This window comes from Heterocephalus glaber, unplaced genomic scaffold (genome assembly GCF_053883595.1).
Source record: "Heterocephalus glaber isolate CG9 unplaced genomic scaffold, H.glaber_assembly_v1.0 deba00001687, whole genome shotgun sequence".
NCBI lineage: Eukaryota > Metazoa > Chordata > Mammalia > Rodentia > Bathyergidae > Heterocephalus > Heterocephalus glaber.
The window spans coordinates 8,220,808-8,235,215 of record NW_028258412.1 but is presented as its reverse complement, the minus strand read 5'-3'; the positions used below and the strand labels follow the sequence as shown (position 1 = coordinate 8,235,215).

The 14,408-nt window shown below is 40.2% G+C and overlaps 1 protein-coding gene and 1 pseudogene across 10 annotated transcripts in view; both read right to left on the bottom strand.

Annotated features, from left to right (window-relative positions):
• The window catches only part of Depdc5 (DEP domain containing 5, GATOR1 subcomplex subunit), a 142,020-nt gene that overhangs the window by 37,979 nt on the left and 89,633 nt on the right, over window positions 1-14,408 (bottom strand). For 6 of the 10 annotated variants that reach the window (XM_004843507.4, XM_004843508.4, XM_087198318.1 and 3 more), the window contains 2 exons: window positions 9,592-9,700; window positions 6,155-6,220 (listed from right to left, as the gene is read on the bottom strand). In XM_004843507.4, the coding sequence (XP_004843564.1) occupies window positions 6,155-6,220; window positions 9,592-9,700 (175 nt within the window). The remainder of the gene's footprint in view (window positions 1-6,154; window positions 6,221-9,591; window positions 9,701-14,408) is intronic. The other 4 variants (XM_087198317.1, XM_004843510.4, XM_004843513.4 and 1 more) reach the window with 1 other exon arrangement.
• LOC147821966 (ribulose-phosphate 3-epimerase-like) lies at window positions 3,260-4,170 on the bottom strand (annotated as a pseudogene).

Genomic DNA, 14,408 nt, shown 5'->3' with positions numbered 1-14,408 from the left:
AAATTTTGTTGAAAATGGGTATTTCTAATACTCAAAACAATCCTATAAGAAAATATTATTAGGTTTTTTTCCCAAATGAAGGCTTTACTTTTCCTTTCTGTACAGAGCTAACAAACACAGCACCATTCAGTGATCTCAAGAAAGGCGAGTGAATACGACCATCTCAATAGATGTATAAAAGGCATCTGACAAAATCCAATACCAATTCATGATAAAAAACGCTTCAGAAAATTGGAATAGAAGGTCTTCATTTCAACCTGATTAAGGCTATTTATGAAAAACCAACAGCCAACATCATACTAAATGGTCAAAAACTGACAACTTTCACGCTAAAATTAGGAACAAGAGGGCCGAGGATTTAGCCCAGCGGTTCCGTCGCCTGCCTCACAAGCGCAAGGACCCGAGTTCGATCCCCAGTACCAAAAAAAAAAAAAAGGAACAAGACAAGGATGCCCACTATCACCACTCCTGTTCAATATAGTTCTGGAAACATTAGCCACAGCAATTAGAAAAGAGAAAGAAATAAAAAGAATAAAGACAGGAAAAGAAGAAGTTAAACTGTCATTATTTGCTGACGATATGATACTTTACATAGAAGACACAAAAAACTTGGCCAAAAGACTTCTAGACCTAATTGACAGATTCAGTAGAGTAGCTGGATATAAGGTCAACACTCAAAAAACAATAGCCTTCTTATACACAAATAGCAGACACATTGAGAGGAAAACTCGGGAAACAATTCCAAACTCTGAAAAAGGAGATTGAGGAGGATATAAGAAAATGGAAAGATATCCCTTGTTCCTGAGTAGGAAGAACCAATATAGTGAAAATGGCCACACTTCCAAAACTACTATATAGATTTAAAGCAATGGCAATTGAAATTCCAACAATATACTTCACAGAACTAGAAAAAACAATCCAAAAATTCATTTGGAATACCAAAAGCAATTCTAGGCAACAGAGACATGGCTGGGGGTATCACAATCCCTAACTTGAAACTATACTACAAAGCTACTGTGATAAAAACAGCATGGTACTGGCAAAGAAACAGACTCGAGGATCAGTGGAATAGATTAGAAGATGCAGATGCAGAAACAACTTAAGACATATTCAATCACCTCATCTTTGTTTTTGGGGGTTTTTTTTTGTTTTTGGTACCAGGGATAGAACTCGGGTCCTTCTGCTTGCACAGCAGGCGGCAAAACCACTGAGCTAAATCCCTGGCCCTTAGTCACCTCATCTTTGACAAAGGAGCCAACCACCCTCATTGGAGGAAAGATAGCCTATTTAACAAATGGTGTTGGAAAAACTGGATTTCAACCTACCAAAGCTTAAAACTAGACACATACCTATCACCATGCACTAAACTAAGATCAAAGTGGATTAAAGATCTAAATATTAAGACAGAAACACTAAACTTCCTGGAAGATAAGTTAGGAAGAACTCTTGAAGACATTGGCATAGGAGAAGACTTTATGAACAAAACCTCAGTAGCACGGGAACTAGCACAAAGAATCAACAACTGGGATCTCATCTTACTAAAAAGCTTCTGCACTGCAAGAGAAACCACCAACAGAGCTAACAGACAACCTACAATGTGGGAAATAATTTTTAGCAGCTGTAACTCAGACAAAGGGCTACTATCTAGAATATACAAAGAATTGAAAAAAATCAGACCCCCTAAATTCAAAGACCCAATTCAAAAATAGGCATCCGAAATGAACAGACATTCCTCAAACAAAGAAGTAAAAGCAGCAAATAAATATATGAAAAAATGTTCAACATCACTGGTCATTTGAGAGATGCAGATGAAAACAACACTGAGATTCCACCTCACCCCAGAAAGAATAGCTGCTATCAAGAAATCAACCAATAACAAATGCTGGCGAGGGTGCGGGGAGAAAGGAACCCTTCTCCATTCTTGGTGGGAGTGCAGACTGGTGCAACCACTGTGGAAATCAGTATGGAGATATCTCAAAGAACTAGGGCTAGAGGTCCCATTTGACCCAGCTATTCCCCTGCTGGGGATCTTCCCCAAAGAATTAAAAGAATCATACCACGGAGATATATGTGCACCCATGTTTATAGCGGCACAGTTTGTAATAGCTAAGGCTTGGAAACAGCCCAAGTGCCCATCAACTGGAAACTGGATAAAGAAGATGTGTTTTTTTTTATAAAATGGAGTACTACTCAGCCATAAAGAACAAGAAACTAGAGACATTTATAGCTAAATAGATGCATACCCTTAAGTGAAATAAACAGGACACACATGTGTAAATACTGAATAGTTTCGCTAGTGTGAGAAGCTGAAAGTGTAAATAAGGATTAAAATGATTAAAATGAATAACTGATAATTTGAAATAGGAAAACATCCAAAGGTGTAGGGGTGGTGGGAGGGGAAGGGGAAAGGAAAGAAGGGAAAGGAAAAATTATGAGAAAAAAAATGGAAGTGAAATCTATGTAAATAGGGAAGGGTGGAGGGGTTGAATGGTGCACAGGTAATGGGGGAAAAAAATAAAAACCAAGATACATCATGTACAGGTACAAGCACCCAATGATAAATGTAAACGTATTGTATACCTAAAATGTACCAATAAAAGAATTTAAAAAAAAGAATGGCGGGTGAGATGAAGAAAACCAGGAGCTGGAAGGAATCACTGAATAACCTGCTTTGACAATGCAAACACCTTGACAAAACCCATACTTGCATTTTAGAATCCTTGGGCTTCATATATCGCTTTTATCATTTTTAATGAATTGAGTAGAAGGTAAAAGTGAAAAATCTTCCATGCAAGACTATGGTTTGCCATCCCACCCAAACTTGTATTTTTCAGTTCTACTCTACTCATATCATCAAGCTTATAAACAAATCAGAAATACAGTAATACGAATTAGGAAAAACAAAGATTCCCTTTGCTTTTACAGAACAGCTGATAAATAATAGAACATTCTTTTTGTGAGACCCTGTCTTTTTTTTTTTTTTTGGTACCGGGGATCGAACTCAGGTCCTTGTGTTTGCGCAGCAGGCGTTGAAACCACTGAGCTAAATCCCCGGCCCAATAGAAAATTCTTTTTAAAAACACAGAAAAAAAATTTTTTTCATAGTAGCTAATATGCCCTCAGGCAGTAAGACACATTTCTGTTTGCCACCTTATCAGTCATATTTTCATGCTATAAAAATCAATTCTCCCATAAAAACAGGATATTTCACTCTAATCTTTAAATTGCATTGCTAAAATGTAGTTAATACACACCAATTTGTAACCTCTTAGAACACTCTGTACAAAACATTTTAATCACTGGAATAACTGCTCAGGAAAGCAGCACTGCCTCGACTGCGATGTGATCTGGTAGTCTATGTTCTTGTTTTCTAGTGAAAAAGTTTCAGGAACACAAACACTAGGTTTCTTGTGGTCTCATCGATCAAGAGAACGTTTCTGAGCAGCTTCTGAGCAAACATTTCTTAGTAAGTTGATCATAGATCTGGGATCTTCACTGCTCTTGATGGCGCTGCCAGACACAAGCATATTAGCTCCTGCCTCTGCACACTTATGGACAGTGTCAGGACCTACACCACCATCGAGCTCTATATCCAGAGAAGGAAACTGGGTCCTCAACCAGTGAACCTTTGGCATCATGTCTTCCATGAATTTCTGTCCTCTGAACCCAGGTTCTACTGTTATGACCAAGGCCATATCAATTTGATTAGCCCATGGTGCCAAATACTCAAGAGTAGTTCTCGGTTTGATGGCAAGGCCAACCTTCATCCCATTCTCTCGGATATCTTTGATCAAAGCCCCTGGGTTGTCAGTGGCCTCAAGATGAAAAGTATATTGATTGGCTCCTGCTATGGCCATTGGCTTCACCCCACTGTTCCGGCCTGGCCACCATCATGTGCATGTCAAAGAAAGGGTCCTGGCCTGTTTTCGGAGGCTTTCTATCACAGGGTGACTAAAAGTGATGCTGGGAACAAAATGCCCGTCCATCACACCCAGGTGCAGATAATTGGCCCCAGAGTCTAGCATCCAGAGGGCCAATCTTGTAGCCCGACGCCATGGTGTTGGTTCCCTAAAACAAGTTACCCCAGGAGGCTGTCAGCAAGAAATCTCACCCAAACTGGGCTTGCAGTTTGGACCTGCCCCTTCCCTGTCAGGAAATTATTTTTATTTCCTTTTACAAATGAGGAGACTAGAGTTCAGGACTTTAATTAGTATGCCTAAGGCAGCTCCCTGGTATGGTACTGAAGCCAAGCTTTGAAAGCAACCTTTTTACTCCACTAGTCTCTCTCCCAATCCTATGCTCCATGTTAGAAAACAAACACATTTGATGTTTGGTATACTTTACTACAATAAACAAACATTTAAAAAGAAAAAAGGTATAATTTAATTTTGTGTACATGTTGAGTATTCCCTTATTACCTCTCATATGAGTTCAGATACTTTTTTTTCCAGTGTCCTAGGCAGTGAATCCAGGGCCTTGAGTATGCTAGGCAAGCACTCTACCACTGAGCTATATTCCCAGCTCTAAATTTATACATCTTTTTAACAACACACTTTGTTTATGTGCCTACTCTGAAGTCTGATCTCTGTTTGTTATTCCCAACTGCTGGAAGCATCCACTTTTGTTCTATAGGCTATAAAGCTTGTGGATTATTATAGGGTTCATTAAACAAATCTCTTCCAGCTCTTTGATTTGTCTTATGTTAAATCTAATCTAAACCCAAACTGTTCATAAGAGTCTTCTGTTAGAAAGTAAAAAGCTAAAAGGATTAACCTAAGTCCATTTCAAACCAAAAATACAGTGTGCCTCCCACACTTAAAGAGATGAGAGATGTGTAGATTAAAACTGAGAGGTCCTGACAGGGATTTGCCTGGGGCCATGCAGTTTACTGAGAAGAGGCAGGCACAGCTGTCTGGAAACCTGAACCCACAGGCATGGCAACTTTTGGTTTCCTAAGAAAGGCAAAATTCCAGGGCTAACTAAAATCTTACCCTACCAGTATAGTATAAGGGCTTAGTCACTCACTAATAGTTGAGTCCTTTCTGGCCAGCTAGTTTATTTAAGTCTCAGTTTCCTTATCTGGAAAATGAAGTGATAATGCTTCTACATTAGAGATTTGTTGAAAATATTATGTTTGTAAAGCACTAGCAGAGTGGGTAATCAATAAATGTTGGTTTTCTGACTTCTACTAAAGAAGAACTCCTTAATTTTTGCCCTTGAACCTCCTAAGCCCCATCTCCCTTAGCCTCCCCTGGTCTACATAAATCCTATTCACTCTTTCAGATCTTTGTAACTAGTTTTCTATAACTAAGTCAATTTTACATACTACTTAGTGCCCTCAATATACGTCAGGAAATCCTATTTCTCTTCACCAAGGATCTGTCAAAACAATAATTACTAACTCTAATTACAGAGTGGATCTTGAGTCAAGCCTGTGGGTCCTGAATTTAAATCCCAGCTCTACCCTATACTACATATAGCAACTTCTTTGTCTCAATTTTTCCATTTGTAAAACTGGGATAAAAGTTTTACTTAACTCATAGGTTGCACTGTAAGATTAAATGAGATAATGCATGTGCTTGGTATGTAGTAAGTGGAATTTTCAGACCTGGAAGGCCCTTGAAGATCTGATCCAAACCCTTTATTTATCAAATGAGATAAGTGAAGCCCAGAGGGCAGGCAAGCAGTCTAGGGCCATACACCAATAGCCTATGATATAGCACATAGCTATTTATAAATGTTGGCTCTTGTTTTTCACCACTTCCTGCCACACTGCTATAAATTTATCTGTTGTACTGGGAGGAGAAAAATAAGTGTTCAGTCCTTAAGGATACATATATCACCCTGCTTATAAAACTTAGAAGATGTTGCAGTGTGGTGAGAATCCATGGCAACCATGTGAACCAGACAGGCAGCAATGAGAAACACTTGACTTAATGCTAGTGTAATCATTTAACCTCTTACATGAATCTCCAGTCTCCTGCACCACTGAGAACACCAAGGAAGGGAATATACACTCTGGAGACCAAATTCAATTTAAGCTGCCCCTCAAACAGCTCAATTCCATCTGCTCAGAACTGAACAGAAAGCTAGTTTGTGGCTTCTGCCAATGGACAGACATGCATGAGCTACAAAGCCCTGGAGTTTGACTAACCTGAGTATAGAAGGCAGATGATGCTGTGCGTGGGCTGCGGACAAACTCCATAAATAAGGCCCCGTCCTGAAGTCAGAGGAGGAGAAAGCATCGGCATCAGTAGTAGTAGCAGCAGCAGCAGCAGCAGGTATAAGTGCAGGTGCAGGTGCAAGGTAGCAAAGAAATGGAGTGGGTACCCATGGTTAACCATCAGGGGAAGCAGAGGCAGATGAAAAACAAAAAGTAAAAAAAAAAGGAAAGGAGAAACAAGGACACATGAGGGAAACGGAAGGAAAATTTTGAGAGAGAGAGAGAGAGAGAGAGAGAGAGAGAGCGAGGTCCACCCAGAAGGACAATATCCAAATGCAAAGCAAGAGCAAGAACTTATACCTTCCCAGGCAGAATATCCTAACTGCGTGGGAGAAAGCACCTGGGTCAGAAGGGGTGGCCAAGCTGCCTTGTGTTTCCTGAAAGCATGGCCTGGATGCTTCTGCCCTACACATAGCTCTGAAATGCATTCAGACCTATGCAGAAAGAAAGGCTGCAGAGCCACCTGGTTGGGATGGTGGGATAAAGGCTGCAGTGGCATTATCCTGGTCTCCCACCTTCCTGGATGACCAGCAGGCCTCTGAGAGAGAGACGCTGAAGCATAAGGTTTCTTCTGCCTATTACTGAACATGCCAGCCAGATAGGAGAAGAGGATTCAATGCAAGAAAAGTTCTTGATTAATCTGAGCACACAGAGGATACAGAAGCAACCACACCTTCTCCTCCACTGGTTGTGTAACAAAATCATCAAGAAGCTGAGAGGTATAAAAGCACTCATTTGAGATGCTTCCTCAAGCCATCTTTCCCTTCCCACTCTATTCATTACACATAGTCACATATGTGAAATAAAAATGGCATGGCTGGGCCGGGGATTTAGCTCAGGTTCTGCCAAGGTCCTGAGTTCGATCCCCGGTACCAAAAAAAAAAAAAAGCACAGCAAACCTTTCCATAGTCTCTCTGTCTCTTCAAGATCTTTTTACTTTTTATGCTTATCAATTCAGTAATGTCACTACTGCAATTCAGTAGTGACACTTGACCAAGTTCCTTGCTTTCCTAAACTTTTTCTTCAGTTTGAAAAGTAGGACTTCGGAGTGTGCCAGCAGGGCATCTCATAGCACTGTTTCCCCCTACTTAATTTGGGAGTCAACATCTAGCAACACTGACAGCTCCTGCATGTGGACTTCAGTGTTCAACTGGAAGATTAGGAAGCTGTTCTAAACAACATATGTAGTCTTTGGTGCATTTTACCCCTAAAGTCTGTGACTTTATAATTTCATTACTTTTCAGTCTTGTCTTTGGCACTGTTTCTAATTCTAAATGATGATATTAAGCAGAGGTTTAAAAAAAGAAAAAACAAAAACAAAAAATGATTGGGCACCATGTAGGGAACTTAGGTATCTCTTGTCCCTTCTCTGCCAGAACATATACCAGCAGAGGTGCTGATGATGCTGACATTTATGTACACACATATGACAATAGGCGAAAAAACTCTTTTCTTGGCCAACAGAACGAGTAGAGGTCAGCAAACTATAGGTTGGAGGCCAGATCTGTCTAGCCACCTGGTTTTTTATAGCCTGTCAGTGAAGAATAATTTTTACAATTTTAAATGGTTATAGAAATACATATAAAGAGCCTTATTTTGCCTCTTGACTCACAAAGCCTGAAATATGTATTTAGTTTTGCTGACCTCTGGTCTACAGAGTCTACAAACGGCCTGCAGCCTTGGTTGATAATTTTTCTCAGATTTTAATCTCTCCATCCAAGTGATATAATTCTAGTAATTTAGGCAGATAATCAGAGGTTCAACTAATTATTTTAACAAGGTCATTAGCTAGGTATGGTGGCAAACACCTATAATCCCAGCACTCTGGGAGGGTGAGGCAGGAGGATTGTTAAATTTGAGCCTAGATTAGGAAAATTAGCAACATTTTACCTCAAAACAATATTAAAAATTTGAAAATTAGAAGAAATTTTTAAAAGAGGACTGTGGGCTAGAGATGGAACTCAGTGCAAAGGCCCCTGATTTGAATCCTTGCCACTAAAAATAGGAAGATCATTATAACATTATTTATGGTTGTGATGCACTGTGAATTATAAAAATTTTTACAACGGCCAAAATGTATCTTAAAAAGCAGAAATCAGCCAGATGCACTGGTACACACCCATAATCCCAGCTACTTCAGGAGGCTGGGAGGAAGATCTTGAGTTCAAGACCAGTGTGGGCAACATAGCAAGACTCCATCTCAAGGAAAAATCAGAAATCACCTACAGTTTTAACAAAAATGTTCTAAAGGAAAGTAAATTCATATGATGAAATATTATATAGCATTTGTGTGTGTGATGCTGAGACTCCAACCCAGAACCTTGCATATGCTAGGAAAACATTAACTCAGTGGTAGAACACACACTCAGCATGCACAGTGTCCTGGGTTCAATCCTCAGCATTACACACACACACACACACACACACACACAAATCATGCTTTTGAAAAATATTAATGACATAGAAAACTTTTATTACACAAAGTAAAATAAACAAATATAGGAATAGATATACATAATTTTGAAAAATAAAATACATCTACTGAATCTCTTTCACCTCCTAATAGTGGACACCAAATAAGAGAATATACAGTCTTGCCAGGCGTGGTGGTGGATGCCTGTAATCTCAGCACTCAGGAGGCTGAGGCAGGAGGATTGTCACGTGTTCAAGGCCACATAGTGAGTTCAAGGACAGCCTGAACTACACAGTGAGACCCTGTCTCAAAAAAACAACAACAAAAAAAGAGAATATTCAGTCAGCTCACACTACGAGATCACAACAGAATGATCTCAGATTTAGAATTTCTTAGGAAACAAAGTTGACAGAGTCAAGTGTACTGATCTTAAAAGGCACAAAAAGCCTGACCTATGGAATTTTCTTCACTCTATTGCAGTACTTGTTACTCCTTTTAAAGGCCTAAAGTCTGAGGGGGTTTTGTTTGTGACCCTACCTCCACCCCATGATCTTGTTTGACTGTATTTCTCAGGAGTCTAAGAAACCGATAGGATTTCCACTATCAAACAGTGAGTGAGCTTTTGTAGAAACTGCTTCAATAGCTTCCTACTCCTGTTTGGGAAGCTAACAGTGATGGTAAAGGACAACTAGAAGGCCAGTATCAAAACTCAACCCAGATCTTGGGTCTTGGCTGTTTTATATCTACACTTAACTATAAGTTAGCTTTCTTGCTATGGTAAACAAAAGGGTAACCCTCAATAAAGATAGTAATAGAACCTTAAAAGGGTAAAAAGAAGAATTCACTCAAAGACTCAGCACATTCAATCCTAAAATTTTAACAGCTTTCCACTTTACCTTCCATATGGGGTTTCTCAGAGTACATGGCAGCTCCCTGATGGAGTGGCCCCCTTTACCTTTCGTGGGCTGTCCACATAGGTGGGAGTCATGGCAACGCTGCTGCTCTCAGCTGGCTGGGCAGAGCTCTTTCCACCATGCACAGCTGCTTGCTGTTCTCCTAGGCACCTAAAAGAAGGAAAAACGCATGACTGTTGCTTGCCTCCCTGATAAAGGAGCCATATTAGCTAAAATGAAGACAACTCTTTTGCTGTCACCTTTGAAATACATACACTTCTGCCTTGTTCTGCCTCAGGCCCTATATGACACCTATAATTTCATTCATAATCCTGAACGATCACCAGTCCACCACAGTGAAAGACAAAACAGCCCAATTTAAAAAGCAATTCTAGCAGTACCTGGTACCTACATATTACTTTCAAAGGGCAAATGACATGGCTTGAGTGACTCTACCAGGAATACCATTTTTTTTAGTTCTCTGGGAAGATTTTTTTTTCTCTCAGTTTTTATTAAAGTTAAAACAAAAGCATGGCTGGGGATGGTGGCACATGTGTGTAATCCCAGCACTCAAGAGGCTGAGGCAGGAGGATCGCCATGAGTTTGAGGCCAGCCTGGGCTACATAGCGAGTTCAAGGCCAGCCTGAACTGCATAGTGAGACCTTGTCTCAAAAAACAAAACAAACAAAAATAAAGAAAAGCACATTCTGAAAATTAGGGCTGCATTAACATGCAACAAAACCTAAATGGGGGAAATGTTAATTTTACATATTTTGAAGGGATTTATGTTATTCCAACTTACATCTAACCCTAAAGCAGGTAACAGACAGTATCCCATAACACAAGACAAATATAATTTTCTCCTGCCATCTCATTCTATCTCAGTTCTCATGTACATAAATGCATACCTTCATCTTTATTTTCCAAAAGTTTTCCACACTAAAATTAACTGTAAACTATTTTAACTTAAATTATGGTGGACCCTTGACTTATAAACTCAATTGGTTCCTGATGGTAACTCAAGTTGATGGTAAGTCAATATAGCTGAGATCTGGATGTTTATCTGGGTACACACTATAGATAACAAGAACCAGATGAATCTTCCATTAACCTAATTAACCCAAGTTGTTCTTATGTCAGGCTGGTTGTAACTTTAGGGTCCACTGTACATTGCTCTTATCTGGTAAGTTTCAGAGGGCTCATATTATAACCTAACTGCTTCATTACTATTGTAAAATACACAGTTATCTCTCAGTAGCTGAGAGGGATTGGTTCTAAGACCCCCAGTCAATACCAAAATGTGTAGATACTCAAATCTCTTATATACAATAATATAATAAATTCTGTAGAATTTACATAAAACTTACACATATTCTCCCAGATACTTTAGGCTATCTCTAGGGTACTCGTAATACCAATACAGTAAGTGCTATGCAAATACTTGTTACTTCATATTGTCTAGAGAATAATGACCAAAAAAAGTCTGTACATGTTCATCACAACTCCCCGTAATGTTTTCAATCCCTGGGAGACTGATTTAATTAATGCAGCACTCACAGATATGGAGGATCAACTGTTCTGCTATGCCAGACACTGTGAGGCATCACTTAGATCCCTCGGTAGTGGCTTGCTGCCTTAAGTTGAGAACACTATCCAAACAGCTCAGCTGCCAGTGCATCCAGTGACATCTCTAGCCACACAGCAGCCTGGTCTAAGTTCACATCCATTTCCTAGGATCCCACAACCAATGAATGATCAGCAGGAGCGAGTGTGCACATGAGTGCATACAAAAGCCTACCACATTGGCATAACTTGGCTCATCTGAGAAGGCTGTGCTACCTCTAGCACTCATATGGGGTCCTCTGAGGCTATCACTGGGCCAGTCCTACAGCTCAGCTTCTCCCTGTCCCCAATCCTGTATCCTCCCACTCCCTGTCACAGGTGATGAGTCCAAAGACTCGGTTTAATAGCCCACAAATTTAAGTCTGCTTCTTTGGGAACCCAATCTGAAATCTTTCTCACCTTAAATTCTGATTTTTTTTAATTTTATTTTTTACAGTCTTGGGGATTAAAGTCAGAACCTCATGCATACTAGGCAAGCACTCTACCACTGAGCTATATTACCAGACCAAATTCTGAAATTTTGTTAACCATCATGAAGTAATTTCATACCATGGATTAAAAATCTGTTCCTATAGGAAACTGTTACTTTCTTAAATTTTCTTAGAGACAGGGACTCACTATAGTCCAGACTGTCTCAAACTCATGATCCTCGTGCCTCGGCCTCCTGAGTACTGGGATTACAGATGTGTACCACCTAAATTTTTTTTAATTATGGAAAAACTCAAACATATATAAAAATAAAGAGTAAGATTAAGAAATCCCTACATACCTAGCCACTAAAATTATATACTTGCAGAAATCTTGTTTCCTCTATAGCTCTTACCTACTCACATTAATTATTTTGAAACAAAACTCACATATTTTATCTATAAACATTCGAATACCTCTCAAAGGAAAAAAAAAATCTTACATTTTGTTTATCCAAAACAAGATTTTATTAAGGTCCTTTTGTTGCAGTAAGTCACAGCTCTTAATTCTCTTTTAAGGCATAAACTCCTCTCATTTCTCCTATCCTTGCAATTTATTTACTGAAGACAGGAGCTCATCTGTCCTACAAATGTACATAGTCTAGCTGCATGCCTTTACTGTTTAGCCTCTGCAACCTGTACTTCCTGAGAACTAGAAGTTATACGTAGAGATTTGGACAAATTTAGGTCCAATGTCAAGCAAGAATTTTTCCCAAATGATGCTGTGTACTTCTACCCAGAGGACAATGACTTCCTGCTCTCTCTCTGTGGTAATGTTAGCTACCGCTGACAATTTCCAGAGATCCATCAATTCCTTAGAGACTACATATATCGATATTCTACCATTCCTTTTGTATTTGTTAGCCAGAATATTTTAAAAAGAGAAACTTCCCCACACCAATGACTTGGTTACTCTGAGGTACAATTCATAGATGAAAAGCAGCAAACATGCTTGATCTTTTCCCTCGCTCACTGACACTGCAGACTGTGTGTCCACTTCTCTCTGTCCTTCCCTCTGTCTCTGTTTCTCTCCCTCCACTACATTACAGAGTGTTTTCCTCTCAACCACATCCACAATGCACACTGTGACATTTTCTGGCACTTTCTGAGGGCTGCAGCATTGGGCCATGATGGGGACAGCAGTGACAAGAAGCTTCAGTTACCTCTGAAGATGTGCTGTGTGATACACATAACGATCCACATTTACTGAATTGCCTCGTACAAGCTGACACATACTGGTATATTAGGAAGCAGAGATTCAGGCTTGGGGAAGACCCTGTCCTTGCCCTTACAGTCTCCTTGTCTAGTGTCTCAGGGGAAGGGAACTGAAGAAAATACATAGGGCACTCTGCATTCTGCACTACAAGCAGCCAGCCAAACCTCCACAGAGGCAGTGCTACAGTGCTGGTTTCCTTAAAGGATAGGCAGGAAGAAAACAGCCTACCCAGAAGCAAGAAGACAAAAGTATGGAAAAACCCTTCACATGAAGTCTTCAGTTGGACAATGCACTGTTACACTGCTGACATGTTTTGAGCAATCATGGAGTCTTGAGGGTCACGCACACACAAGAGCCACCTTGAATACGAGAAAACCCCACCTGTTTGGAGTGTCTCTGTCTGTTTGTCCTTCACCCCCATGCATAACCCAACGATTGGTTTATCCTCATTTAACAGAAGCAGAGGAGCTGGCTGCCCAATACCTGCTACCCTGTGGTTGTTAATTAGCACAGAGGTGAGACTCCAGAGACCTTGGTTTGCAAAAAAGCCTGACTAAATATGTGTAGCTAAGATAAACACTGGAGTGGAACTGGATGAAATAAACATGGTAAGATGGTGGAACTATATATGAATTTTTAAAGCTCTTTTTCATGTTGTTATAACATTGAGTTTCTCGTAACAGAACTGAGCCAGGTGTGGTGGTACAAACCTGTAATTCTAGCACTCTGGAAGGCTGAAAGAGGAGGATCACAAGTTTGAGCATTTAGCAACTTAGTGAGACTTCATTTTAAAGTAAAAAGTAAAAGAAGGGCTAGAGGCTGGGGATTTAGCTCAGTGGTTTCGCCACCTGCTGCCCAAGTGGAAGGACCCAAGTTCAATCCCCGGTACCAAAAAAAAAAAAGAAGAAGGGCTGGGGATGTAGCCTAGTACAAAGGCCATGGGTTCAATCTCCAGTACCACAAAATACACTCATACATACAGCCGAATCTGCTTGGAGCAGCAGCAGCAGAAGAAAAGCTTACAAATAAAAGATGCTGTGTGAACAAACATTATTTTATAAAAGTCTGGGTCCCTCTGCTCTACCCTCCAGCCTTGAAAAAATGTAGCACTTCCCCCAGGAGCAGGCATCTAGGACAAGATATAAGTCTGAGGTCTCTTTGTCCTACCTCCTATAGTGGGGTTAGCTGAGAATCTCACCCTTTACACACTGGGGGACTCTACTACCCCAAGATCGCCGTCCTCTTCCAACCTGAGCTCTTTAGTGCACATAGAATAATGATTCACTGCAAATTAAAATTAGATCCCTTCACCCCCAGCTTCACACCCCTCCCAGCAACATATGTTCCTTGTTCTCTTTTCCAGTGGAAAAACTCTATCATTTGTTCCAGGGAAAACCTGGCAGGCAGAGTTCTAGGGTCTTTCCTCGATTTGATAGAGAAATTTTGAGCAGAAGACACAGTGCCTTTGGTATGAGCCCAAACAGCCCGCTTTCCTTCTCTCATTTACTCTCCCTTGGATACCCTGCTGTTTTCTTCTCTTCATGTCATTCTCTGCCTCCCTTCTTTTCTATTA